This window comes from Anabrus simplex, chromosome 7, assembly GCF_040414725.1.
Source record: "Anabrus simplex isolate iqAnaSimp1 chromosome 7, ASM4041472v1, whole genome shotgun sequence".
NCBI classification, from domain to species: Eukaryota; Metazoa; Arthropoda; class Insecta; order Orthoptera; family Tettigoniidae; genus Anabrus; species Anabrus simplex.
This window is the reverse complement of record NC_090271.1, coordinates 99,130,778-99,157,962: the sequence shown is the minus strand read 5'-3', so window position 1 is coordinate 99,157,962 and position 27,185 is coordinate 99,130,778. Positions and strand designations below refer to the sequence as shown.

Below are 27,185 nucleotides of genomic sequence, written 5' to 3'. Positions count from 1 at the left end.
TTTATCCGTTCAGGTTAACTGTGCGGGTAAACCTCACCGATCCGTCGCAACGCGTATGGCCGACCTAAGTAATAAAGCAGAATAAAGAGTTTAAAAAATGCTTAATATGACAAAATAATCAGGTAAAAATGGAAAAATGAACTAAAAGTTAAAAAGGCTAAAATGACGTGCAATTCTCTAATCAGGGGTCCATGATCAGGATTTGTGTAGGCCTATAAATTAGCAATGTGTGTAATGCTCTAGTTAAAAGATGATACGCCATCAAAATCCGGGCACTGATAATTACATTAGCACTCTATGACCCTAGAATTAAAGCATGTCCATGAAATCGGGCTATTTTTCTTTATTTAGAAAAGAATCCTTATTCACAAACAAAAAATACACAAGAATCGTACATAAAATGGGAAACTACTATCTATTAATGTTTGCTATCATTCAGAGCTTGTTAAGCTCTTCTAATAGGTATCATCAAGAATGTTCTATGCATGGTTTACCTTAGTTTCTTCCCAGATTTTTTTTTGGTGGGGAGCAAGTACACGGAGAGTCCCAGGGCAAAATCTATGCCCTTTTACTCATCTGTTGCGGAAAAATCCCCTATAAGTCGGAAAATCTCCATTGTACTCCACTTGGGGGTGGAGAGGTAAAACGATCTGTCATGGAGGTGGGATTTTTCTCTCATGTCAGAGAAGAAACCCCCCTCATGGCTGATAATTTTGAAATTCAAATACAGTAGTGTTACTGGATTTTGTGACTGAAGAGAAGGGATGAGGTGGGGGAGGGGGGGTAACCTTCGTAACAAAGGGCGGTTTTCAGGGATTTAATTTTGATGTTAATTAATGAAAAGGCTATGTCTTAAATTTGGAATAGGCCGACAAATGGGGAGCTAACTAGTTAAAACAAGTCGTAAGTTAGCCAAGGCTTCTTGGTCCTTACGACCCGTTTTAAGAGTAGGATGCCTGGGTCGTTTGACTGACTGAGGAGGATTCTAGATTTGATCACTTTTAGTATAAGCGGAGTAGGAAGTTCGGTTCGTATCTTTTTATTAGATTTCAGTAATGGGGCTCTTGTCATCATTCGCAATATTTTGTGTTGGAAAGTTTGTAATTTGGAAAAGGGAGTTTTAGGAGTATAGCCCTAAGCCTCGCAGCCATACAACAGGATGGACCTGACACATGCGAAATAAATGTTTATCTTAATGTTTGAAGAGAGATATTTAGTGTATAACAGAGGTCTCAAGGCTTTCACCCATGCCGTGGCACTCTTTAAGCCCTGTCTACGGGTCTGTTCCTTAATTAAGGCCCAAAACAACCTGTCTGAGTTGAGGCGACGTTAAGCCACCAATAGAAAGAAAGTATTAGGTTTTTTCCACACTCTTCTGCAACTGCTTTGCTGTTAAAACAGACACGTCTGAATCCACAAACAGTTTTGAGATGATTCTACTATTCAGAATAATATTGCTTGCTGTCTAAAACTTTTCGATTCCCTCCTCGAGAACATTGGGAGCATTTGTTTTGTCTTCTCGACGAAGTAAGTCGTCTGTTTTCACCACGGAGATGGTCGCGATTTTTCCATAACGGCACATAATTCCAACGATTCACAGGCTCCTATCTGTCGTCTTCCCTCTCTTGAATAATGTTATTGTAATATGATACGGCATCGTCTCTATACACAAAAAATGTTTGGAACTTGCGTTGTTGTAAGAACATTAAGATAAATTAAGTTTCTATTGAATTTATTTTACTATCCTGAAGTTGTCTTTTTTACAATTTTGCTTTACATCGCACCGACACATTAGGTCTTACGGCGACGCTGGGATAGGTAAGGCCTAGGAGTGGAAGGGAAGCGGTCGTGGCCTTAAAGAATTACACCTTGTTTTCTTGACACGGAATAAGCCCAAAAGCCTGTATCATGTCTTCATATTTTGTAGTTCTCCTTGCATACACCCACAACATTGGTTGTAATCAAGATTTCTAAACAATTTTTCTTTAAAGGAGGAAACTAGTGCTTATAGATTCTGATGCAACCAACGATGATGAACTCTGTGGCGGATAAGACGTAAAAATAAATCCTATATTGAAGGGATACTAACCAAATAATATATAGTTTATAGATACGTTTTGCAGCTATGTGTTTGATTTAATGAAAATAAAACGATAACTTGCTCTGGTCTCAGGAAAGTAACTTTGTATGAAAAGCTTGGTAATCTTTTCCAAATCGTCTTTTTCATCCTAAGGTACGAGTGCTGACAGGTTTGTAGATCACGCGTGAATCTTCAGTCCAGTTGCTTGTTCTCTATTAGACGGAACCTCACGTGACGCGATCGCGAATAGAGGTGTCCGTAGTTCCCGTCTAGTCAAGAGAACTTAATGGTGAGAGCGATGTCGATAAAGTGGGTGACTCCGTTGAAGATGGCCATGACTCCGGATGCTACCATCATGTCCATGTACTGTTTGGGCTGTAGCAGGACAATCCTTGTCCTAAAGCGCACCCAGTCGGCGAGCACTACTCCTCCTGCGGCGATTAGCAGTACTCCATGGACCAGAGTAAACAGCAACATCTGAAAGAAGACGGGCAACTGTACGTGAATATTAAAGTCATTCTCAAAAGCTGATGCAGCCACTACCAGTCCTCGACGGCTAATCGTAAACAACAAAAAATATTTATTTATGTATTTATTTATATGGTGGGAATCAGGCTATGAAGTCTGCTATTCTGTTCGACCTTACGTACACCTACATGAAGAGTTGAGATGAATCTGTCGTGGCGAGTTTTTATGACCGGATGCCCTTCCTGACGTCAACCTAAAAACAATTTTCGGAAGGACTGAACCCAGCCATATGCCATATTACGTATAAACTCGTTGTGTCAGCCCCGCCATGGGGAGAAGCGCACGTGTTCCTAGTCAAATTTCGCAAAATTTTAAAATACAATACGTTACTTTTCAAAATCTAAACTTTTAAAATCTAAAACTATTACTCATTCCATTAATTAACTTAAATACTTATTCTTTAAGATCGCAGACCTTTTTATTCTAACTAATGACCGACAGAGGAGCCCAAAAGCGCACCGGTATCGCTAGCTCTCAAACCACCTATCTGTCCGGAGATAAGTGGCTCATACGGATGACTGACATCAACCTCATTAGAGGAGTTAATGAGATGAAATGAACGACGTGATATGTGATAGTAGGAAGGGAGAGGGTGAAACCCGGTGCCGGTACATAGCCTACTCTTGTCGAATATCACCAAGGGGTCTGCTCAAGGCTTAACGTCGCCATCCGATGGACGAATCATCAACAACAGCGTCATATGCCCTCACTCCATATAAGCACTGTGGAGAAGCTTGGAATTTAATCCAGGCCTTTGGCACGCAATCTAGTGATTAGACATTGTATACCTCGACAATGTATCCCCTGCCGGCCAACATTCTGATGGTGACAGTTTTTTCGACCAACAGGACTCAAACCGGCTAACCACGGTGTCAGACCGTTTAGACTTCAACGCCTTAACGACCAAGGCCACCAGCCGAGCTGTAATGAAGAGTTAAATATACACTAAATACATTATAATTATTTACAATTAATATCTTAAGATATCAATTAAATGCTTTAATTAACCTAATAACTTAGCTATGATCTAATCCTACGTATGTTACGAATAATTATTATTTATTAACCAGGTTTAACAGTTTCTTAAAGCGGAGGTGGTTTGAACAAATCGGACGCAACTTCCCTCTGTGCGATCCCCTTGTGAGTGGGGGTGGTAGAATACATCTACGATATCCCTTGCCTGTCGTAAGAGGCGATCTGGGGCTCTCAACCTGGGAGACTGGGATGACGAGCACGTTTCCCCTAGCTAAGTCGGGCTTTGCGTCCACTTATACCAGGTTCCTGAATGTAATCTTTCATATCCGACCTTTCTTGGTCAACTCTTGTTCACTTCCGACCCCGATGGTATAAGATTTGTGGGGCCTAGGGAGTCTTTCCACGTCCTTCGTGGCCCTTCCCTTTCTTTGACCGATACCTTCATTCTTCGAAGTGTCGAACCTCTTCTACTTTACCTCTGATTAATGTTAAGAGAAGCTGGTTATAGCCTGCCTGAAAAGAGTAACCCCACGGACTCCGCTTAGAAGCGTGGGATGACGAGCACAGGACCCCTATCTGATTTTTGTCTTTCCTTTCCACCCTTTCACCATCAGAATGTTGGCCAGTAGGCTAGGAGAGGTAGTGGTACAGGCTACAATTTCTAATCTCTAGGTTGCCTGCCAGAAGCTTGGCGTCATGTTTAGATCTCTCCGCAGTGTTCCTATGGAGTGAGAGCATATGGCTGTTGATGGTCATTCGTCCGTCGGATGAAGAGCAAATTACAGTACGTTGGGGCGAAGGCTTGAGTTCGATAACAGAGCACAGGTTTAACATTAATAATAATAATAATAATAATAATAATAATAATAATTTAATTTAATTTAATTTAATTTAATTTAATTTAATTGCGTGTGGCTATTTCTAGCCGAATGCAGCCCTTGTAAGGCAGACCCTCCGATGAGGGTGGGCGGCATCTGCCATGTGTAGGTAACTGCGTGTTATTGTGGTGGTGGACAGTGTTATGTGTGGTGTATGAGTTGCAGGGATGTTGAGGACAGCACAAACACCCAGCCCCCGGGCCATTGGAATTAACCAATGAAGGTTAAAATCCCCGACCCGGCCGGGAATCGAACCCGGGACCCTCTGAACCGAAGGCCAGTAGGCTGACCATTCAGCCAAGGAGTCGGACATAATAATAATAATAATAATAATAATAATAATAATAATAATAATAATAATAATAAAATACTTATTTTAACAGAGGTACTCAGTGGAAAACAAGCCCAAAGGGATCCGGGATGTGAAAGGGTGGTTGCAATGTGTACAGTTAAAGGAAAGCTAGTTTCTATAGTAACAACAACCACCACCTTTACTTCAATACATATATATGTGGCGTGTACATTACCGACTAGCGGGGTACAAAAAGAATTACATAAATAATTCGAATGGGAATTTAAGACAAATTTCACAAGTGAGGTTGAAGCAAGGTATTTAGTGAGTAGATTACAAAGGGTGATGAAAAGAAGTTTAGTTTAAGTAGTTACGGTAATCTAGATCGCTACATGTACAGAGATTAGTGCCAAAATTATTTTACAAAGAATAATCTGCCAGGAGAATGTATAGAACAATGGAATAAAGAGTATGTAAGTTTAAGTAAACAAATAATTCTATTCAAGAAGATCGACTAGGACATTAATCAATGTAGTTAAAAAGGTTGCTAAATCCTTAAAGAAGTTTGTCTTAAATCTATGTACCATGAATCATACAAAATTTGAACAAGGTATGAGGTAGAATGAGAGACGGGAGGCGGATGAGGGAATCCGAGAGACACGACCAGTAAGAAAAATGTTACCGGGCGAGTTGGCCTTGCGGTTAGAAGCGCGCGGCTGTGAGCTTTCATCCGGGAGATAGTGGGTCCGAAACCCACTGTCGGCAGCCCTGAAGATGGTTTTCCGTGGTTTCCCAATTTCACACCAGGCAAAAGTTGGGGCTGAACCTTAATTAAGGCCACGGCCGGTTCCTTCCAACTCCTAGGCCTTTCCTATCCCTTCGTCGCCATAAGACCTATCTGTGTCGGTGCGACGTAAAGCCACTAGCAAACAGAAAAATGTTCTCATTGGATGCACAAGGAATAACTCCAACCACGCGAAGATTTGAATTATGGTTTAAAGGTAGGGGTAGTTCGAATGCACTGAAAAGTGTATGTCCAAGCGTGCTTCAAGGATCCGTAGCCCATGAACACAGAATGGAATTTAGTGCTCTGTAACTTGAGTCTCCCAACTCCCTCACCATCTGGAGAAAGGTGAATGCAAGATATGTTCCATAATGTGATCTCTGTGTCTCACCTGAAGAACACGAGCGGTCGATGGGAGCAGAGAACCAGCTCTGTCTTATGTTACATGCTCGCACATCCAGCGGGGAACGGCCTCTCGTTCAACCAGGCGACTTCGGCCGGGAGACAAGTATTTATACAGTATGATTTGAGAGTTCATTCTAGAAGTTGCGAGACATAGAGTTGACGTCAGGGGAATGGAAGAGTCAGCTGATGGTCCAAGATGGCGGCCAGTAAGTGAAAAACAAAGCCGGCAGAAGGTAGTGTAATATGAAGTGCCGGGGGTACACAAGGTAAGTTCGGGGCATCACAGCACAAGCCGACCCCTCGATGCTGTTCGACAGGAGCAGGCTGTATGCCGGCTCCGAGTTTCACCCCCTCCCTTCCTACTACCCTTATGTGCTGAAGTGCAGCAGCATATTGTCTGTTTGAAAATAAATTACTTTAATAATATTATCTACAATCAAATTCAGTGCATTGAAAAAGATGTCAGCCAAAGAATAGGAAATCATTCAACTCCCCTCACAACCAGGTAACTAGTCGTGCGCTCCACGCCGGGTGCTGTGTAGATCACAGCTCAGCGAGGATTTCTAAGTTTTTGCCAGAAAGCAGGAACTCTGCCTTTCGCGCATGCGTGCTCAACTTTCCCGATATGCTGTGGAAACAACAGCCAAGACATCACTTCACAGCGATTCTTCGTTCGGCCACCGAGAGGCAGCATTAGTCACGCTTGCATTACGACCGAAATGAGAACGTGGCAGCTAGCACCCTCTGGACTCAGCGGTAGTATTTGCTCAAAGCAAACGAGAAAACAAAATACTGTACAGGAAGCCATCAGCTGTTCCTGACAGGTTTTTTAAAATACTCCCAACTTGCCTATTCCATAGCCACATTTGTAAACCGATGAGCTATAAAATTGTACTTTTTATGTTGTCAAAATAAGGACATGATATTGTGATTTCCTTTAATTAACAAATATCTAGTTTATAAATTTCACTATAGCAACATAACATATAATTTCGCATTAGGACGTTGCTGGTTTTATCCCAGTGATTTTGGTAACTTTGAGAAGGTCTGTTTTTGCGCGTGTTGCTGAGTTCGTGAATGTTTTGTCATTGCAGATGTTATTGTGTGTTTAATTAGTTTTGTATGAGGAATGTTTATGTGTTTGTTTGTTTGTTCAGTATGGAAAATTCAGTGGAGAGCCTCTTGAAAACCACATTTGTTTCTAAATACTTTTATTTTTCGGAGGGGGATGGGTTACAGCACACAGCTTCTATGAAGAACAGGCTGGAAAGAACGGTTAAAAGGTAAGAAGAAAGTGGCCATACTGTCACTTATTTGAAAAAACTTATCATTTCGAGAAAGTTTAAAGAGTTACTATGTAGTCCTGAGCTTAAACGCTGTTATGAGAGTAAAAGAAATGTAAATAATTGAAGTGTTAGTGACGGAGCTTAATTTGACCTCATAGTAACTGACGAAGCCGATAACTGATTTTAAACATACCTACATGCAATAGATATTGCATTTAGCCATTTTAAAGCCTGTGAAAAATGTGTTGGGAATCAGAAAAATTCACGTGACTGTTCAAGGCAGACCAGGCCAAACTTTAAATATTATTAAGACGTGGCAGGAAAGCCCCGTGGTAACACTCTTTAATGAAAACTGTCCCTGGTGGCGATTTTCACCGTATTACGGACCAGCTTTTGAACAGACTAAAGCGGAAGTAACGTCATTTGCCTCGTCACACTCGCCTTGGTTACCAAATGAACCGGCGCGCAATTGAAAGTTGTGCTCCAACCCTATAACACAACACAGCTCATCGGTTGTAACTTGAGCACATTTGAAGAATGAATGCATCGTATTCGTATTAGTGGAGTCCCATCCCGCCACTGCTGTTTTAAACGTAATATAATAGTAACTGCACCCACGTGGTCAAGATAGCTACTGAATAAGTATGGCAGCTCCTCATTGCGTCCACTATTGCCGTACCTCGTGTTGACAGAAGGCATGAAACGCCCGCCCCCTTACCCTTCTCCTACCATGTGACAACACCATAGGCTCAGCCCCTCTCAGTCGCGTCTTCCCCTGGCCGATACCCTCTCATCCTCTTTCGTCTGCTTAAAAGGTGGCCCGGAGAATAGTGGCGATTTACAGGACACCGTTCAGCTAGCTGTGTTCGCCTGCAACCTGTAAGTGTGCTGTTAGGAATGGCCAAGGGAGAGGATCTTAGTTCCGAACTGAAACGGACAATTATAAATATAACACTTCGATGACTCCCCCTAAGAAAAATAGAACTAACTGTGAAAACACAGTTCACTATTTCGTGAATAAGTTTAAATATGAATGGCCAGTGAAGAATGTGTCAAGAAAACCCAAACAATAAAACTTAAGTTCACAAGGAGAACGACTAATTTTGAGGTAGTTGAAATGCAACCCCCGCGTATAAGTGCTCGTAACTCGTAAGCTGCGGGTAGGAGTGGAAGGTGGAAGAAAGTGTGTACTGAGATGGTCCGCCGGGTATTACATAGACATGGTTACAATGGCAGACAGAGTACTAAGGAAGAGGCCCTATGTTAGTAAGCAGATATATATATACAGTAAAAGGGCCGATGAAACTCATATCAACCTTGTTGTTTGGATTGGATGGTGCCCACAGAGTGTGGAGAATTCCAATACGGACAATGATGTGGCAATACACTCCCTACAGTGAAAAATGGAGGTGGCTTAATTATATCCTTTCGGCGTGTATGTCAGCTAACGGTGTAGGGAATATTAGATTTATTGAAGGCACGATGGTAATATAGTATACAAAGACATTCTGAAGAACAATCTTAAACAAAGTGTTGAAAAATATTGAATGCTACCGACCTACATGTTTCAACATGTGCCGTGCTGAGTGGCTCAGACGGTTGAGGCGCTGGCCTTCTGACCCCAACCTGGTAGGTTCGATCCTGGCTCAGTCCGGTGGTATTCGAAGGTGCTCAAATATGTCAGCCTCGTGTCGGTAGATTTACTGGCACGTGAAAGAACTCCTGCGGGACTAAATTCCGGCACCTCGGCATCTCCGAAAACCGTAAAAGTAGTTAGTGGGATGTAAAGCAAATAACATTATTATTATTATTATTATTATTATTATTATTATTATTATTATTATTATTATTATTATTATTTCTGTGCTTGTTAGTTATCATGGAGGGCAGACCAAAAGATAAAAGACTGACTGATGAGATACAAAAATATACTTGTCTGTCAAGACAACTGTTGGCAACAAATAAATGAATAAATGAAACTATAGAAATTGATTGTAGGCTACGTATCGTTTATCATATTCATTTTTTAAAATATCATCCTCAACAATAGAGAGAAGTTCATGAAGCTGTTCCTGATTTAGACGAAAGTGATTTTTAATGCTTCATCATTTCCATGCAATGTTTGAATCAAATTATGGAATTCACCATTAATTATTCTCCCTCGAATTTCGCGTATACATAATCTTCTCCGCTTTCTTTCTCTTTCTTCGTCTTCCCACGACAGCGTCCAATAAAAAAACCGCCTCTTTAATTTTTTAATTTCGTGTGGCTATTTCTTGCCGAGTGCAGCTCTTGTAAGGCAGACCCTCCGATGAGGGTGGCTTCTTTAATTAATCCGCCATCTTAAACGGCTGCCTAGCATAGTTTAGTTTGGCTTTTTATTCGTGACGTAGCACAACATAGCTTCGCATTGCTGAGCACAGCGTAGCTTAACGTAGCTGATCTTAGCTTTCTGTGTGTGGCTGCCTTTAAGGCCACCACACACAGAAAGCTAAGCTAAGCTACGCTACACTATGCTACGCTAAGCAATGCCAAGCTGTGGTGTGCTATGACACGAATAAAAAGCTAAGCTAAACTATGCTAGTCAGCACTTTTGTTGTCTCACTGTTGTAAATAATCAATTACTCTCTCTGCACTACTGCTCGGTGGCATCATTTTTTTTCGAAGGTGTTCGACTGGCTGAGATTGTGTAGGTGTGTGGGCGGACGGAACAGATGATGAATCAGATATATGTGATAAGGAGTGTAGGTCATCACATTCCGGACTCTCACGTTCATCTGGGTGGCTACTTCAGTTACCTCTTGACGTCGATATGTTTGAATGTGTGCTGTAAGGAAACTTAAGCTATTAATGCACATCCAAACATATATTAATAAATGACACATGGAGATCTGTTTATGGAGAATGAGCATATTGAACTGTCCTAGTCCTTGTGCTTCAAACGCAGTTGTGCTGTACATTTTATTAGTGAAATGTTTATAATGTCTTAGCTGCAAAACATAACAAATCGAGACGGTCTTATTTTCTTATAACCTCAAATGAATTGCATACGTTTTAATTTATAATATACTCAACATATACATTCACTTATAATTTAATCAACTTTTAATATTTTAAACATTAGTGATACTGCGTGCGTTAAAATGACAGCTCACCTTCTTGTAAAAAAATATTATGCAGAAGGAAATCCATTAGTTTGTGGAATCTCCCTTCCTGCCCACTTTACTCTCTTTTTGTCTCGTTAGTGCCTCCCTAAAACAGTCTCAGTCTTTTTCATAAGTGTTTAAGTTCCTTACCTAAAACAATATATGCTATTATTTTACTTTTCACGTTCTTAGTAACTGTTGATATATTTAGGAATATAGCATACAGTTGCAGAACAGGCGCGTCAACAGTATCTGCTAAATTGTAAATGTGTGTAAAGCCATGTGAAAATTGTATTCTTCTCAAACAATTAGAAATGTCAACATTTTGATTATATAGTTAATTTATAAATGATAGCCTACATACAATCAATTTAAAGTACTGAACTTATTTCCTGCCAACAGTTTTCCTTTCTTATAAAATTTCTGTAGTATTTTGATGACATATCATAAAGGCAGGGATATATTTTTACATCCTCAATTAGTCGTTCTTCTTTTGGCCCGTTATCCATTGTATTAAGATATCGAAGTACTATACCAGAAGAGACTCACACGACACGACTAAACACACACGACAGCCCGCCAGACCAACTGCTCAGAAATGAAAAGCGCATGCGCCAGGCCAGCTACGGCCAAGAAAATCGCCTGCCTAGCGATCTGTCTAGCTTAGCTTAGCTTAGCTTGGCATAGTATAGCTTAGCATAGCGGCCTGTGTGTGTCATCGTACTTAAATGCATTAGGAGCGATATTTTTCACAACACCGCGTAGCTTAGCTTAGCTTAGCCTAGCTTTCTGTGTGTGGTGGCCTTACGATTGGACTGCTATAGGGCATTTTACTGTACGTATAGCCTACCAATGTGACATAGAAAAGTGCAACTTTTGTTCTAGGCTACCAGGTGATCTTTGTTTTATACTGTGTTTGTCGAAAAACTTTATTTTTTGTACGGCATTGCAAAAGAATGTACCTGAAATATTTTCATTAAAAGACAATTGCAAAGAAATTATTTTAACTGTCAGTCCGCCTCTGTGGTGTAGTGGTTAGTGTGATTAGCTGCCATCCCCGGAGGCCCGGGTTCGATTCCCGGCTTTGCCACGAAATTTTAAAGAAGGTGGTACGAGGGTTGGAACGGGGTCCACTCAGCCTCAGGAGGTCAACTGAGTAGAGATGGATTCGATTCCCACCTCAGCCATCCTGGAAGTGGTTTTCCGTGGTTTCCCACTTCTTTTCCAGGCAAATGCCGGGATGGTACCTAACTTAAGGCCACGGCCGCTTCCTTCCCTCTTCCTTGTCTATCCCTTCCAATCTTCCCATCCCCCCGCAAGGCCCCTGTTCAGCATAGCAGGTGAGGCCGCCTGGGCGAGGTACTGGTCATCCTCCCTAGTTGTATCCCCAACCCAATGTCTCACGCTCCAGGACACTGCCCTTGAGGCGGTAGAGGTGGGATCCCTCACTGAGTCCGAGGGAAAAACCAACCCTGGAGGGTAAACAGATTAAGAAAGAAAGAAAGAAAGAAAGAAATATACTATTCTTTGTTCAAAATGGAAGTGTATGAATAAGAAAGTGGCGTATACAGTATATAGTGTGTGGTTCAGTTCGGCTGCTCGGATGAATGGTTAGCGTACTGGCCTTCGGTTCAGAGGGCTCTAGGTTCAATTCTCGGTCGGGCTTGGTATTTTTACTTCATATTGCTCAGAGACTGATTGTGTTCGTCTTAATACAATTCTTGTCGTCTACATACCTCACACCCCACACCACAGGAGAATGTAATAGTGGATTCATCCCTCCACAAAGGGTTCGCGTCAGGAAGGACGTCCGACCGTAAAACTGGGCCAGATCCACATAAATTTCTATCGCAATTAATTTGGGAAAAGGCAGCAAAGAATAATAAGAAGAAGAAGCAATGTGTGGTTGTACTTACAACTCTGAGAGGCTGCTGCTCCCTCGCCAGTCGTGCCAGAAGGAAGATGCAGTTTGCCACGATGCAGCCGCTGTACGCCACATATGTCAGACCAGCATGATTGACGTCTGTTTCTCGCATATGTCTGAAGGGATCCACAATCAGCCCGATACTGAAGATGGCCAGCACCTATCGGTTCACCAACATAGAAAATTGAATATGAGTACATTTTGATAATTATTTTCCATTTAAGTGAGGAAGGACAAGTACCTATACATGTGAATAATAATAATAATAATAATAATAATAACACCGAGCGAGTTGGCCGTGCGGTTAGGAGCACGCAGCTGTGAGCTTGCATTCGGGAGCTAGTGGGTTCGAACCCCACTATCGGCAGCACTGAAGATGGTTTTCCGTGGTTTCCCATTTTCACACCAGGCAAATACTGGGGCTGTACCTTAATTAAAGCCAGGTCGCTTCCTTCCCATTCCTAGGCCTTCCCTATCCCATCGTCGCCGTAAGACCTATCTGTGTCGGTGCGACGTAAAGCAAATTGTAAATAAATAAATAAAAATATTTTAAAAATTGATAGATAGGGAATAAGCGTGAGTACATTCTACTGCTCCACCCACAGGGGGAACAAAGTGGTGTGTTAAAATGAAGAGGTGTGTGTATTAAAATGAACACCCAGTTTCGGAGCTAGAATCCTCGAGCTCGGGTGGGAATAGATCCTGGGACTTCTGAACCGAATACGGGCAGCTAAGTATTCAACCGAGAAGCCGGACAACGTACGTAAGATGTAAAATGAATGTGAGAGATTGAATAAACACTATAGTCCATTTCAAATGGGAAGTTATTTCCATTGCAGTCGGTTTTATGTTCAAAGTAAAATAGTTTGGTCTCGCGCAGGTGATATTTAACGGAGTGAAATTTTCCACCTTACTTGAACTATCTTGGAATGCAGCGCATTGAATGGGTGAGATGACGCGACTACTTAATAGCCGCTTGGTTGAACAACCCTTCTCCTTTGATTAATCGTACGTGTTGTGTGTATTATGAGGTCTCGGAATCAGAGGAATTGACCATACGCAGTTAAAATTCTCAACCCGGCCGGGAATCGAATTCGCGGTCCTCTAAACCGAAGACCAGTAGGCTGACCACTCAGCCAAGGAGCCAGATAGTACAAAGAACATTATTTCCAAAAAAAAAAAGTTCTTGAACTACGGCTGTCAGATAAACAGCCAGATACGTAGGCTGCAGTTTTGCAAACTAGAAGTTAAATATTTTCTTGCGTACTGCCAACGGATTTTAACTTCGGTATTGTTATGCGAAAGATGTAGAAACATTTTTAATGGATTGACAATAAGGTGTAGTGAAATTTAGCACGTTGGTATACTTGTTCCCTGGTTTCTTCGTTTGTTTAGCGCTATTTCTTTTGAAATTGTATTAGACTCGTATTAGTCTTATTCCGCTGAATGTGGAAGTTCCAGCCAAGAAAATAATTAGGACTAAAATCTATAGGTACCATATAATGTTTCCATATCTCAGTGGGGCAATAGTTTAGCCGCTGTCTTTCTTTTAAAGATTGCATGTTCGATCCTGACTGAGAAGAATGATATTTCGAGCATGTTTAAATGTGGCAAGTGCGGTTGTTGACTTCCAGCAGGTTAAAGAACGTCTGGGGGACAAAATATGACACCTTGCTGCCCTTTAAAATTTACAGCAATTGTAAGAAACGTTCAAGAAATAATTTGGTATTTTAAAGTTTTGTGATTTGTTATTTACATCTATTACTCGCTATATCTTCCTATTAAAACTCTGCGATCATACTTGTTTTTTCTTATCAGTTCACGTGCAATACAACTGATTGATTATGTTGTTATATTTATCTAATAAAATATGAATATAATTTAAATGTCATTTCCATTTACCGGCTCTAAAAACTGCAGTTCAACAGATTTTGAGGAATGCTGGACAAGGACAAATGTATCAATTTGAGATAGGGATTACGGTTTAGAAATGGCTCAGTCGCCGAGGATTATGATTATTATTATTATTATTATTATTATTATTATTATTATTATTATTAGTAGTAGTAGTAGTAGTAGTAGTAGCGATGTATCCTATACTCTATGACAGGGCCTCTCAGGGTGCATGCGCGTGGTGCATGCACTGTGCACGGTGCAAAAGACGACTTGGCTTGGTTGACCAGAGTGCAGATCCCCCACTCCTCGATTTTGAGCAATAGCGCTTACTCTCTCTTTCCTCACGCCTCTCTCGCTCCACCTGTCTCCCTCTGCCCCACTTGCGCCGTAGCGCTCCAGATCCGGGCTGAGTTGAGCCGAGTAGAGCCGAGCTTAGCAGAGTAGCCCAGAGACGAAGCGTTGATCCGAGCTATACCGAGCGGCACCGATGCGCAGTGCACGGAGCTCTTGCGCCTCGCTCTGCACGCGTGAGATTTTGGGCGTTTGAGAGGCCCTGCTCTATGATATGGTTAAAGCCTGGGAAATGCTTCACAATGTCTGTGTTTCAGTAATTATTAAATGTACGTTCAAGACGAATTTATAGGATTTGGGACTACATAATATATACATAGTCCCAAATCCTATAAATATATATATATATATAGAAGAGTATCCTATTCATTCCTAATTTTTCGCTAAGGTCTTTACACCTAATTTCAGTATATTTTGGTACTGAGTTACATTGTCGACACATTTTTAAGTACTGTTAATTACTTGAATAGATTATATCAGTGGTAAACTGAGAAGTAAAGACATGTCCCTACACTTCCGCTGAATTTTGCGACTTACATTTCCCGAGATCTTAAGACGGTTGCTTGAAAATCGAAGCATAGAACCCCTTTTCTTTCCTCCCCATCTTAACTTAACCTTGTGGTGTGCATTGTTTTAATGCCTTTCTCCCGTTCAGTTCCGTATCAGTAGGTATTCTAAACAATTGCTCTGATTAATTTTATATTTTACTTTTGCTTAACACCTAGTTGAGTGGCCACTACGGCTATAGAGCCAAGCGCTGCATTGGGTTCGAACCCCACCGTCTATTGTCCTGAGAATGGTTTCTCATTTTCACTTCCAGGCAAATGCCGGAACGGTTTCATTTCATAGGCTACGGCCAATTATTTCCACCGAAAATCCACAGCCTGTTTCCAGTCATTCGGCCGGGTCAGGAATGGAATGAATGAAGCCCCCATCTAGCGGCGAGGATAGGAATTGTGCCGGCTGCCGAAGCCTGTTGCACTCCTCTGGGGCAATGATTAATGACTGACGGAATGAAATGATATTGAAGAGTGTTGCTGGAATGAAATATGACAGGGTAGACCGGAATACCCGAAGAAAAACCTGTCTCTCCTCCGCTTTGTCCAGCACAAATCTCACATGGAGTGACCGGGATTTGAACCACGGTATCCAGCGGTGAGAGGTCGGAGTCTTTCCACCTCCTTACCAAATTTCATTCATCGCCATTCATTTCATCTGTATTAGCTCCTCATCTGACGTTGGCGTCAGGAAGGGCATCCGGCCATAAAATATGCCATATAAATTCATCTCACCTTATCCCCGATCCCGTATCAAGAAACGGGACCGAGGGGTAGACAAACGACAACTTCTGCTTAACTCTGTCCAGTCAATTGTAACATTGATCACATGTACAGTGACTGAAAAGTCCATGTTATTATAGGCCCTACAACATTTTTTGGTAGTGAAGCCATCTATTATATTGTCTATCAGTTCTCTTCATCATGACATTCACGAACGACATATCGTCAAATGTTCCTATTGAGGTTAAAATAATGGCTTATTTGGCATACAGTATACGATTTGTGAAAAATGAAAATCCGCAGCCAGTTTCCAATTTCAGCTTGGTTAGGAATGGAATGATGAAGCCCCATCTAGCAGCGAGGATAGGAATTGTGTCGGCTGCCGAAGCCTGTCGCACTCCTCTGGGGCAGTGACTGACAGATGAAATGAAATGATATTGGAGAGTGTTGCTGGAATAGAAGATGACAGGGAAAATCGGAATACCCGGAGATAAACCTGTCCCGCCTCCGCTTTGTCCAGCACAAATCTCACATGGAGTGAAACATGGAACCCAGGGGTGAGAGGCCGGCGTGCTGCCGCCTGAGCCACTGAGGCTATTGAAAGATTTGTATCGTACATAAAACAAAAATAATGAGATAAAGTATTATTTTACCTTAAACCCAAATGTGACCACGTTAAAACAAAAATGGAGTATGTACTCACCAATTCTGTCAATTTAGTGGCGATGAATATCTTGGTGGAGAGATCTGACTTGGGCTGTACATTTTCAGTGACCGTGTTGTTTGCCTTCTCCTCCATGCTGCTCTGTGCAGTCTGCTTCTTGTCCTCGTTAAACGAACATGCTCCCGGAACGCAGCGACTGTCTTCTCTAATTTCTCTCGTATTATTGTTAATTGACTCACTTACACTCTCTCTGCCCTCTTATGTCAGTGTCACTCAGCCACAAAGCACCGCCACATTTGTATAAGTACCTAAAATATCGCACAGAATATTATACTTCCTGTTGAGATGATGTCTTTAGAGAAACGGCAGACGACATACACTACTTACTACTGTTGTAGTCTACTCTGTCATAATGAGGTGTGGTATGAAGGCGAATATTCCATCTATTAGTGGTGGTGGTAATTTTTGTTTTAAGAGGAAATACAGCTAGGTAATCACCCTCTCTGAACAAATTAAGTGTAAAAGAAATTTAAAACAAAATAATTTATTCAAGGAAGCAATTTCAAAATGAAAATTCAAAAATATTGTACGAAGCCGAAAAGCTCACAAACGAATCAAAACCGGAGTAACAGAACACTTGAAATTTACATACCATTGATTAATCCACTCTTACACATACAGCTAATGACGAGATCAGCGGTAGTCACGTCATCGGCTAGTTTGAGTTCGAGTGTCTCCTGCAGGTCTTAGGCCAGAGAGATCGGCGCACTCTTTGAGGACGTGGTCCAGGGTGAAGTCGCTACCACAAGAACACACTGGGGGGGGGGGGGTCCTCTCTCTTTAAGAGGTGAGAGTGCGTAGATCTTCCGTGACCTACCCTCACCCTCTACAAAACTATGGCCTCTCTCCTTGAAGGCCGGACAGAAGACCGCCAAACGGTAGTTGTCTTCTTAATTATTGCTCTCAGCGTATTGGGAGTTCGGATAGCTAGCCACTCCTATCCGATTCCCAGGACGCCAAGATGGTTCGGCGTAGCTGAGAATAAATATCCCTATCGACGGTGGATCAACTAATTTTTTCACATCAAATATCTTCTGACTGGTTTATGTTAGCAATATGCTGTTAATACCTAGGTGAATAATGAAACAGGTGCACGAAAAACATTTCAGTGAATATCCCTTGCTTTAATAAGCATTGAGACAGCGATGTAAGATGTTTTTCTTAAACAGAACGATACTGATTTCCAGGGCTGGACAAATCAAAAAAGAAATCCAAGAGCCAGGCATCAAAATTAAATTCACTTTCTTTCCTCTATAGTAGGCCTATTAACTAATTTTATATCACCTTAGCAGTCATTGTTCCCTTCTTATTAACTCCCACTATCACATCCATTTACCCTCAGCTGATTTGTCGGTGGTGGTAATTATTGCTTTAAGAGGAAGTGCAACCGGACAACTATCCTCTATTGACACTAATTAAAGGAAAAAATGTAAGGGATCCGACACTTCGAAAAATGAAGGTATCGGCCAAAGAAGGACAACGGTCACGAGTAGCGTGAAACTGAAGACTCCCTAGGCCTCGAATTCTTTAATACCATCGGGGTCGTAAAAAAACAAGAGTTGACCAAGGTAGGTGAAAATGAAAGACTCCCTAGGCCTCGAATTCTTTAATACCATCGGGGTCGGAAAAGAAAACAGTTGACGAAGGGAGGTCAGATACGATGGATGAAAGTGAGGAGCCTAGCACAAGTAAGTGGAACCAATGCCAAGACTTAGCTAAGAGCCCCGTGGTCGCCAACCCCCGCTCTTAAATTAAGAGCCTCTGGCCCTGGCCCCTCTTTTAGCCGCCTCCTACAATAGGCAGGGGATATCTTTGGTGTAATTCTACTGCCCCCAGCCACAGGGCGAGCTGATTTTGTCGGTTCAAAGTCTTCTAGACCTGGGTCATTTATATTGATTGTCCGCAGTCTGTTTGCAGCAAAGATCTCAAGTTATTTTCGAGTAAATTCATAGCATATTAATTTTCTTTTCACACGAAGCTGTTGACGTTAACCGAACTGTAGCAATGTTCATGATTTTCCTGAGAAAACGAAATATTTCAATCATAAACAAAAAAAGTCGTTGCCATAGCAACTGGGCGCCAGGAATTTGTCCAGTCCTGCCCATTTCTGTCACATACATGCCGTAGTTGTTATATTGAGCCACAATCAACGATCTAATTATCTCCAGTCAGACATGTAGCACTGGGGAAAAGAAGCGAACACGTTTTCAAATGTGACTCCACTAGCCCGAATGTCAAGAAGACGGGGGCCACGTATGACTCAGTACTTCGTGTTTGTTGATTTATCCTGGGAGATCGAACTTAAAAACACCTCTGTCGTATCACCCTCTCCATGTCTTCAACTTTCAGATTGTTGGCGCTACATTTAAAAACGTGAACACTTCAGTTACCTTTTCCCAAGTGCTACCTACATGTCTGACTGAGGAGAAAATTACATCGCTGAGTGTGATTACGTACGACCACCTATGTATACGAAGGAAAAAAAAATATCTATAGTACAATTTCTTCTTCTTCTGCTTCTTCTTCTTCTTCTTCTTCTTCTTCTTCTTGTTCTCGGCCGGACTGAGAGGCTCAGACGATTAAGGCTCTGGCCTTCTGACCTCACCTTGGCAGGGCTCGCTCGAACCTGCTTCAGTCCGGTAATATTTGAAGGTGCTCAACTACGTCAGCATCATGTCGGTAAATTTACTGGCACGTAAAATAACTTCTGCGGCGCTAAATTCCGGCATACAGGCGTCTCCGTAAACCGTAGAACTAGTTAGTTGGACGTAAAATATTATTATTATTATTATTATTATTATTATTATTATTATTATTATTATTACTTTGTGTATTTATCTTTTGACACGTTTAGAATGAACTACTGCACAACTACCACGATTTTTAATGGTTAACTGTGTAAGGCCACCTCTGTGGTGTAGTGGTTAGTGTGATTAGCTGCCACCCCCCGGTGGCCCGGGTTCGATTCCTGGCTCTGGCACGACATTTGAAAAGCGGTACGAGGGCTGGAACGGGATCCACCCAGCCTCGTGGGGTCACCTGAGTAGGGGGGCGGGTCGATTCCTACCTGAGCCATCCTTGAAGTAGTTTACCGTGGTTTCCCACTTCTCCTTAAGACAAATGCCGGGATGGTACCTGACTTAAGGCTTAAGGCCACGGCCGCTTCCTTCCCTCTCCCTTCTATCCCTTCCGATCTTCCCATCCCCCTCACCGCACAAGGCTCTTGTTCAGCATAGCAGGTGAGGCCGCCGAGGCGAGTTACTGGTCCTTGTTCCCAGTTGTATCCCCTCGACCCAATGTCTCACGCTCCAGGACAGGGATAAGCGGAGGTAAACCCCAGGTGGTAAACGGATTAAGAAAGAAAGAAAGAAAGAAAGAAAGAAAGAAAGAAAGAAAGAAAGAAAGAAAGAAAAAACTGAGTAAGGGAGTCGCCTAGCTGCTGAGGTGGTTTACAAGGAAGGACGTGGGGATCGGTTTAAACATCACATTTGAAGGTCTTCAAGGTCAAGTAGATTAAAATATAATTTCTGGTGTCAACAAACTGCTCAAACGGTGCGCTATGTTCAGATACTCAGCAGTGTTAGGAAAGAAGTTTACACCTATTTCGTTGATAGTTAAATATTCTCTTCCGTTTCCGTGTCTACATCTACATGGATACTTACTTACATGAATATTACACACCGGAATTCTCTCGTCAGAGTCCGGCTCCTTGGCTGAATGATTAAAGTAGTGGCCTTCAGTTCAGACGGTCCCGGGTTCGATTCCTGGTCGGGTTGAGGATTTTAATCACCGCTCGGCGACTGGTTGTTTGTGCTGTCCTCGACATCTTTGCATCTCATACACTACACACAACACTATCCTCTACCACAATAACACGCAGTTTCCCATACACGGCAGATGCTACCCCCTCCACCCCCCCCCCTCGTTTGAGGGTTTGTCTTATAAGGGTCGCGCACGAAACTATTATTACTCAACAGAAATGTTTTCCAATATGAGGCATATTCTGGTTACCAAATATATCATTGCGAAAGGTTCACGGTAAATAATAATAATAATAATAATAATAATAAGAATAATCGTATGGCCTCAGCTACCGTGTGCAGACATTTCGATTTGACGCCATCTGGCTGTCTGCTCGTCAGTTTTGACGTTCCGTTTTACTCTAGGTCCGCTAGATGGCAGACAGAGTAAACCGGATCTCTCTTGGGCGTCTATGGCTTAGATTTAATTAATTTTGTCGGGTAAATACCAAATGTATCACCAGAGATCTTTTACATGCCGACATCGTACGACATGGAGTGTCGAATGGACTTTTTTCCGCCCTTCAAAAATCCGACTACCTCTGCCGGGTTTGAACCCGCTATCTTGGGATTCGGAGGCCGACACTCTACCACAGGTTCACGGTAATTTAACAATATTTCGTTCGTCACTCACTGTGTTACGGAAGACCTTGTTTCAAACAACGGCGAACAGCTCGCAGTCCAGCCGAAAACGGAGAAATAGAAGATTTTGGGTTCACCAACTTTTGCAGGATCGATAAAACAAAGAGTGTATTCTGTACTATGTATATTGATCTTAGACATAATCCAGGCAAATTTTTACCTACCTACGAATGAGCATTTCATCTTTTGATGAGCTACAGCAGTGTGCTTCGGGGTTAACACAAATATGAGGGATAGTACACCTTCAGAGGAAAACTTGACACTGAGGTAAGAATAATTTGCACGTTTTACATCTATTTTAATGAGCGTTCTATTTATTCATATAACAAAAAATAGTTGGGCGAGTTGGTCGCGCGCTTAGGGGCGCGCACCTGTGAGCTTGCATCCGGGAGATAGTGAGCCCCACTGTCGGCAGCCCTGGAAATGTTTTTCCGTTGTTTCCCATTTTCACACCAGGCAAATGTGGGAGCTGTACCTTAATTAAGGCCACGGCCGCTTCCTTCCCACTCATAGACCTTTCCTATCCCATCGTCGCCATAAGACCTATCTGTGTCGGTGCGACGTTAAACCAATTATTTAAAAAATTAACAAAAATAGTTGTAATCAACACTTTACACTTCCGTAATTTCCAAATACACGCAGGTTCCTAACATATCGTGCAAGTAGGGGCAAAAGATATTTCTAGGTCGACGCCCCGAACAAATAGAAAAAAAAAAAAAAAATAGTTAACATATTTTCACAAGCACAGTTTTGCATAGTTCTTTTTAGTCTTGAAAAAAGATTCTCAATCGATTGAATTAAGGATATGAATTTATCTGTGTCGAAATCACTTTTTTTGTTTGTTTTGCACAATATCCATTTTGAAACAACACGCCTGGCCTAACTGCGCAGGAAGTCGTTCATCGTGTGAAAAGCTCCGATTGACGCAGTGTAAACATGTCGTGGCGCTGCCAACTTGGTCACTCCAAAAATCGCATTGGCTGCCACCAGGAATTCTGACCGCGCCACCACGTGTGGAAAGCTACACTTGAATTGATCCAGAGACGTGGAGGCGCCACCATGGTGGCTCCATTAGAAAGGAGCCTAAGTGTTGAACAGCGGTGTTCAATCCACCGATTGCGAACGATCAGTCGATCTCCACAACTTCTCAAGTCGATCTTCAGTCCCCAAAATTCTCGATCACTCTTAACCTGTTCTTGCTAACCGATCGATGACTGCATTATCTCTAGAGTCCTAGAGTCGATTTTCAATTCTGGGAATTCTCGGACATTGTTAACCTAGCTTCTGTCAATCTGTCACTGTTTAGGCCTAGTGCTGTTCAGTTTGGATTACACGTTGCGGAAACTGAGTTATTCTTCGCTGGACACTTCACAGTATTTAACTGTTTAATATAATCCCTACGTCTTGATTATTAGCTCTCCCTCTGTGGATCTGTGATAGGGTGCTTGTCTCCGGATCAGAAGATCACATGTTCAAACCCGGCATAGGTAGTACGATCTCTGGTGACACATTTAGTGTTTACCCCCACATTATTAATTAGACCTTAACCGATGATCGCTCAACAGATTTCCGGTTTTCTACCATCTGGTAGAGAACTACGGAATGTCGAAATTGATACACGGAAAGCATAGATGACGTCAACTCAATGTCTCTGTTCACGGTAGCTGAGCCATTATTATTATTATTATTATTATTATTATTATTATTATTATTATTATTATTACCGGGCGAGTTGGCCGTGCGCGTAGAGGCGCGCGGCTGTGAGCTTGCATCCGGGAGATAGTAGGTTCGAATCCCACTATCGACAGCCCTGAAAATGGTTTTCCGTGGTTTCCCATTTTCACACCAGGCAAATGCTGGGGCTGTACCTTAATTAAGGCCACGGCCGCTTCCTTCCAACTCCTAGGCCTTTCCTATCCCATCGTCGCCATAAGACCTATCTGTGTCGGTGCGACGTAAAGCCCCTAGCAAGAATATTATTATTATTATTATTATTATTATTATTATTATTATTTATGTAATTGTAATAAACCTGCAAAATAAGCAAAGCCAAAGATCTCACTAAATTATTTTTGAGTATTCATTCATGACTGTCATTTTACTTTGAAAATGTGTTATGCAACTACATAACAATGTAATAATGTAATAGCGTATGGCTTTCAGTACCGGGAGTGTCCGAGGACAAGTTCGGCTCGTCAGACGCAGGTCTTTTGATTTGACGCCTGCAGGTGACCTGCGCGTCATGATGAGAATGAAATGGTGATGAAGACGACAAATACACCCAGCCGCTGTGCCAGTAACCAATTATGGTTAAAATTCCAGACCCTGCCGAGAATCGAATCCAGGACCCTTGTGACCAAAGGCCAGCACGCTAACCATTTAGCCATGGAGCCGGACTACATAACATTACTTCCTTGTTTATGTTGAAAAGGGCAATATGACATTTTAGTAAACCTATTAACATGGTATTTGTATTATTAGTGTGTAACACAGTTCATATTCTTTTGAAGTTTGGATCTTACCTTTTCTTCAGTAGAGATCACCTTCTTCCATTCAACTCGCACAGCTACTCGTGTTAACAGATAACCTCACACAGCTGCTTAATGAGAGACAACTTTTCTTGTGTCAACACCTAAGACCTTGGATGTGATACGACTTCCTTACGTCAGAGCCGCTAGGAGAATTAGTGTAAATAGTTCATGAATTATGGCGGGGGAGTTTCATGAAACAAGCACCAAAATTTTGACATATAATTCTCTATTTGCTTGAAGTGATGCCCCACTTAAGTAATACAGGAAGTTCGGCGTTGTTATGTTTCAAGCTTGGATGAGGGAAGTTGCCCTGGAAGGTGAAGTATGGTATTATCTCATTTTTTTCTCGGTTATAGCGCGAAACTATCAACCAGTTTCTGCGAATTTTCAGTGAGTATTATTTGTCGATCAAGAAAACTGAAATGTGACCGCCCTCAGACTTCAGCGTGAACCTTCTTCTCCGTGGACTGGTTGATAGCCATTCTACTAGGTCGATAGTTCGTCTCCTTGGCTATTAGCATGGTTGTATTTGGTCTAAGGTGTTCTGGGTTCGATTCCTGGCCGGGTTGGGGATTTTAAACTTCATTGGTTACTTCCTGTGGCTCGGTGACTGGGTGTTTGTAAATTGTCCAGTGTAAAAGTGAGTGCGAGAAGGAGGTTTAATGAACAGCAACACATTAAACGAGATAAACTTCTGAATACTGTAACGAGTGCGAAGAGCAACAAGAACAATAAGGTCAAGGTCAACAGTTGTACAGCGAATGGTATGTAGGTACAGTTTACAATCTAAAATCCAATTTTTGTGGCTCCCTAGAAAATATATTGAACAGATCGGTTGGTTCTACAATTATGTCTCTGAATGTTTGTTTGTCAGTTGCTGTTATTTTCTTTTTGTAAAATTTCCATGGGGGTGGGGGGGTTTCTAACCCCCAGAAATACCCCTTTGGCTATGCCCCTTGTAGTGTTTACGTTTATTCAGTCTAAACCAAATGACAGGTGTACACAATTTCAAAAATGGTGTATATCGTCTCTCAAAGTTGCTACAAAGGAAAAGCGAATGTGTGGACAGTCACTACATTATTATTATTATTATTATTATTATTATTATTATTATTATTATTATTATTATTATTATTATTATGTCCGGCGGCACCTTGGCTAAATGGTTAGCGTGCTGGCCTTTGGTCACAGGGGTCCTGGGTTCGTGGTGGTACTACCACTGGGCAACCATTCCTGCTTGAAAAGGATGAGGAAAGACTCCCTGTTTCATAGACCTAATTCCGTTGGTGTAGTAAGAGAACAAGAGTTGATCAAGGGAGGTCGGATTGCAAAAAAGATTGAGGAATCATGCATGTATAAGTGTAGTCAACGCTAGATTCGTGGTGGTGGTGGTGGTGGTTATTATTAGGAGATAGTACGACTAGACAACGCTAATCAGAAGGAAAATGAAAGGGGTCCGACACTTCGAAGAATGAAGGTGTCGGCAAAAGAAAGGGAAGGGCCCACGAAGGGCGTGGAAATGAAAGACTTACCTACGCTTCGCAAACCGAATACCGTTGGTGTTGGTAAAGAACAAGAGTTGACCAAGCGGGGTTGGATAGGAAAACTGAAAGTCAGAAGACCGACACGGTAAGTAAAAGCATGCCAGACTGTGCCAGCGAAATCGTGGCCGCCAACGTACGCTTCCAAGTTGGGAGCCCCTGCTTCTCCTTTTAGTCGCTTCTTACAGTAGGATATCGTCAATGCACTCTACGGTCCCCACCCACAGAGAAAGCTAGACTTGGATAGTGGTCACGCAGAGAAATACTGCAGGTAGAAACTAAGGCGATGATGGTTAAATTGAGTTTTTCAGAAAAGAGGTTGAGGACTTTTTATTAGTTTCAAGTAGAGGCATGTTGATGGGCTTAGTTCAGACGTGATATAAGCTTTTGGGCTTATGCTGTGTCAAGAAAATAAGCTGAAATTCTTTACGTGTCAAGGAGACCTTTGCTCTGCGTCATCAGAAGGAAATCTCGAATGTCCACGAGAAAGGCTTCTAAAACAATGAGGTTTGAATTTATACGTCACCCAATAGAAGTGGAAATGGTACGTTCATTCTTCACCAGACGGCTCCCCGAACGCGGTACAGCGCTAGCGTTCGAAGCGGAAGCTGACGAAACCATCAGAATCAGTCTGAGAGGGTCACATAACAGGTGTGTATGCACATATGAAGGTATGGCATTGACACAAGCCTGGAATGAAACATCTGGCGATGAGGAACGTACGAATTTGGAAAACACCGAGACTAAATAAGAGTAGTGAAGGGTCAGGGAAGAGAACTATCTACGGAAACCCGTAATGCCTGGCAGCCAGGTATGGCTTAATTGACAGCCAGTGTCCCTGTTGAATTTGTTAGCATTTCTACGTATTTCCACAGCTTCCCGTATAATCCTGCACCTGTAGTGTCTATTATAGTGTGAGTAAGAGCTCGAGCATCTTGGAACATGACATCATGACCCGATCATAGAACGTACTCAGCTATTGCTGATTTGTGTGGCTGGTTGAGACGAATATTACGTTCATGTTCCTTGATACGAGTACCAACGGACCGGCATGTTTGGCCAATGTGTACCTTACCGCAAGTTCAGGGAATTTCGTATATCCCAGGATGTAAAAGTGGGGACAATTTGTCTACCTGTCCACCTGCCTTACATTCATTGTTTCAGAAGCCTTTCTCGTGGACAGTCGAGATTTTCTTCTGATGACGCAGAGCAAAGTTCTCTGCGAAACGTAAAGAATTTCACCTTATTTTCTTGACATGGCATAAGCCAAAAACCTATATCATGTCTCTAAGCACGGGCCGTGAAAGCATCAAGGGCTTAGTTCATTTAGGGAAGCTTGCAGACTGAACGCTGAAAAGCAGTGTCATATCGCCTCGATGACTTTCTCTTAGAGTTCACAGTTTATGAGCGTGGAGTGTCAGCCACGGAGCCGTACCTAAGACTTACACCGAATTCTTTCATCTCCTCTAACTTTCTGTGGTCAGCTCTTTCGAATCCTTAAGTCTGTACACGAAATCTGTGCGAAGTGGCAGCAACTTCAATTTCTCCAAGTATATAAAGCTGTATACTCTTCTTTATCTAATAATAATAATGTTATTTGTTTTTACGTCCCACTAACTATTAGGTTTGCAGAGACGCCGAGGTGCCGGATTTTAGTCCCGCAGGAGATCTTTTACGTGCCAGTAAAACTACCGACACGAGGCTGACGTATTTGAGCACCTTCAAATACCATCGGACTGAACCAGGATCGAACCTGCCATGTTGGGGTCAGAAGTCCAGCGCCTCAACCGTCTGAGCCACTCAGCCCGGCAATCTTATTTTTCTACCGCTTTTCCCCCACTCCTGTAGGGTCGCAGGTACGAACTGTGTCACACATATATATATGTATGTATGTATGTATGTATGTATGTATGTATGTATGTATGTATGTATGTATGTATGTATGTATGTATGTATGTATGTGGATTTGGCCCCGTTTTACGGCTGGATGCCCTTCCCGACACCAGCCCTATATGGAGGGATGTAATCACTATTGCGTGTTTCTGTGGTGGTTGGTACTGTTGTATGTTGTCTGAATATGACGAGGAGATTCTTAGGACAAACAAACACCCAGTCCCCGAGC

At 42.2% G+C, this 27,185-nt stretch overlaps 1 protein-coding gene across 1 annotated transcript; it reads right to left on the bottom strand.

Moving 5' to 3' along the window:
* Positions 1-1,869: 1,869 nt before the first annotated feature.
* LOC136876934 (uncharacterized) lies at positions 1,870-23,583 on the bottom strand. The gene is made up of 4 exons (XM_067150697.2): positions 23,514-23,583; positions 16,529-16,797; positions 12,291-12,458; positions 1,870-2,557 (listed from the first exon to the last, which is right to left on the bottom strand). The coding sequence occupies exons 2-4, from the start codon at positions 16,622-16,624 to the stop codon at positions 2,354-2,356; spliced, it is 468 nt and encodes a 155-aa protein (XP_067006798.2). The 5' UTR covers positions 16,625-16,797; positions 23,514-23,583; the 3' UTR covers positions 1,870-2,353.
* Between the last annotated feature and the right edge of the window lie 3,602 nt (positions 23,584-27,185).

Excerpts from the sequence above, each read along its gene's own strand:
- LOC136876934 (XM_067150697.2), bottom strand. The coding sequence starts at position 16,624 with ATGGAGGAGAAGGCAAACAACACGGTCACTGAAAATGTACAGCCCAAG. Across the intron at positions 12,459-16,528 it reads CCACTAAATTGACAGAATTG|GTGCTGGCCATCTTCAGTAT; the intron begins GTGAGTACATAC and ends GTGAACCGATAG. Across the intron at positions 2,558-12,290 it reads AGCAGCAGCCTCTCAGAGTT|ATGTTGCTGTTTACTCTGGT; the intron begins GTAAGTACAACC and ends GTCTTCTTTCAG.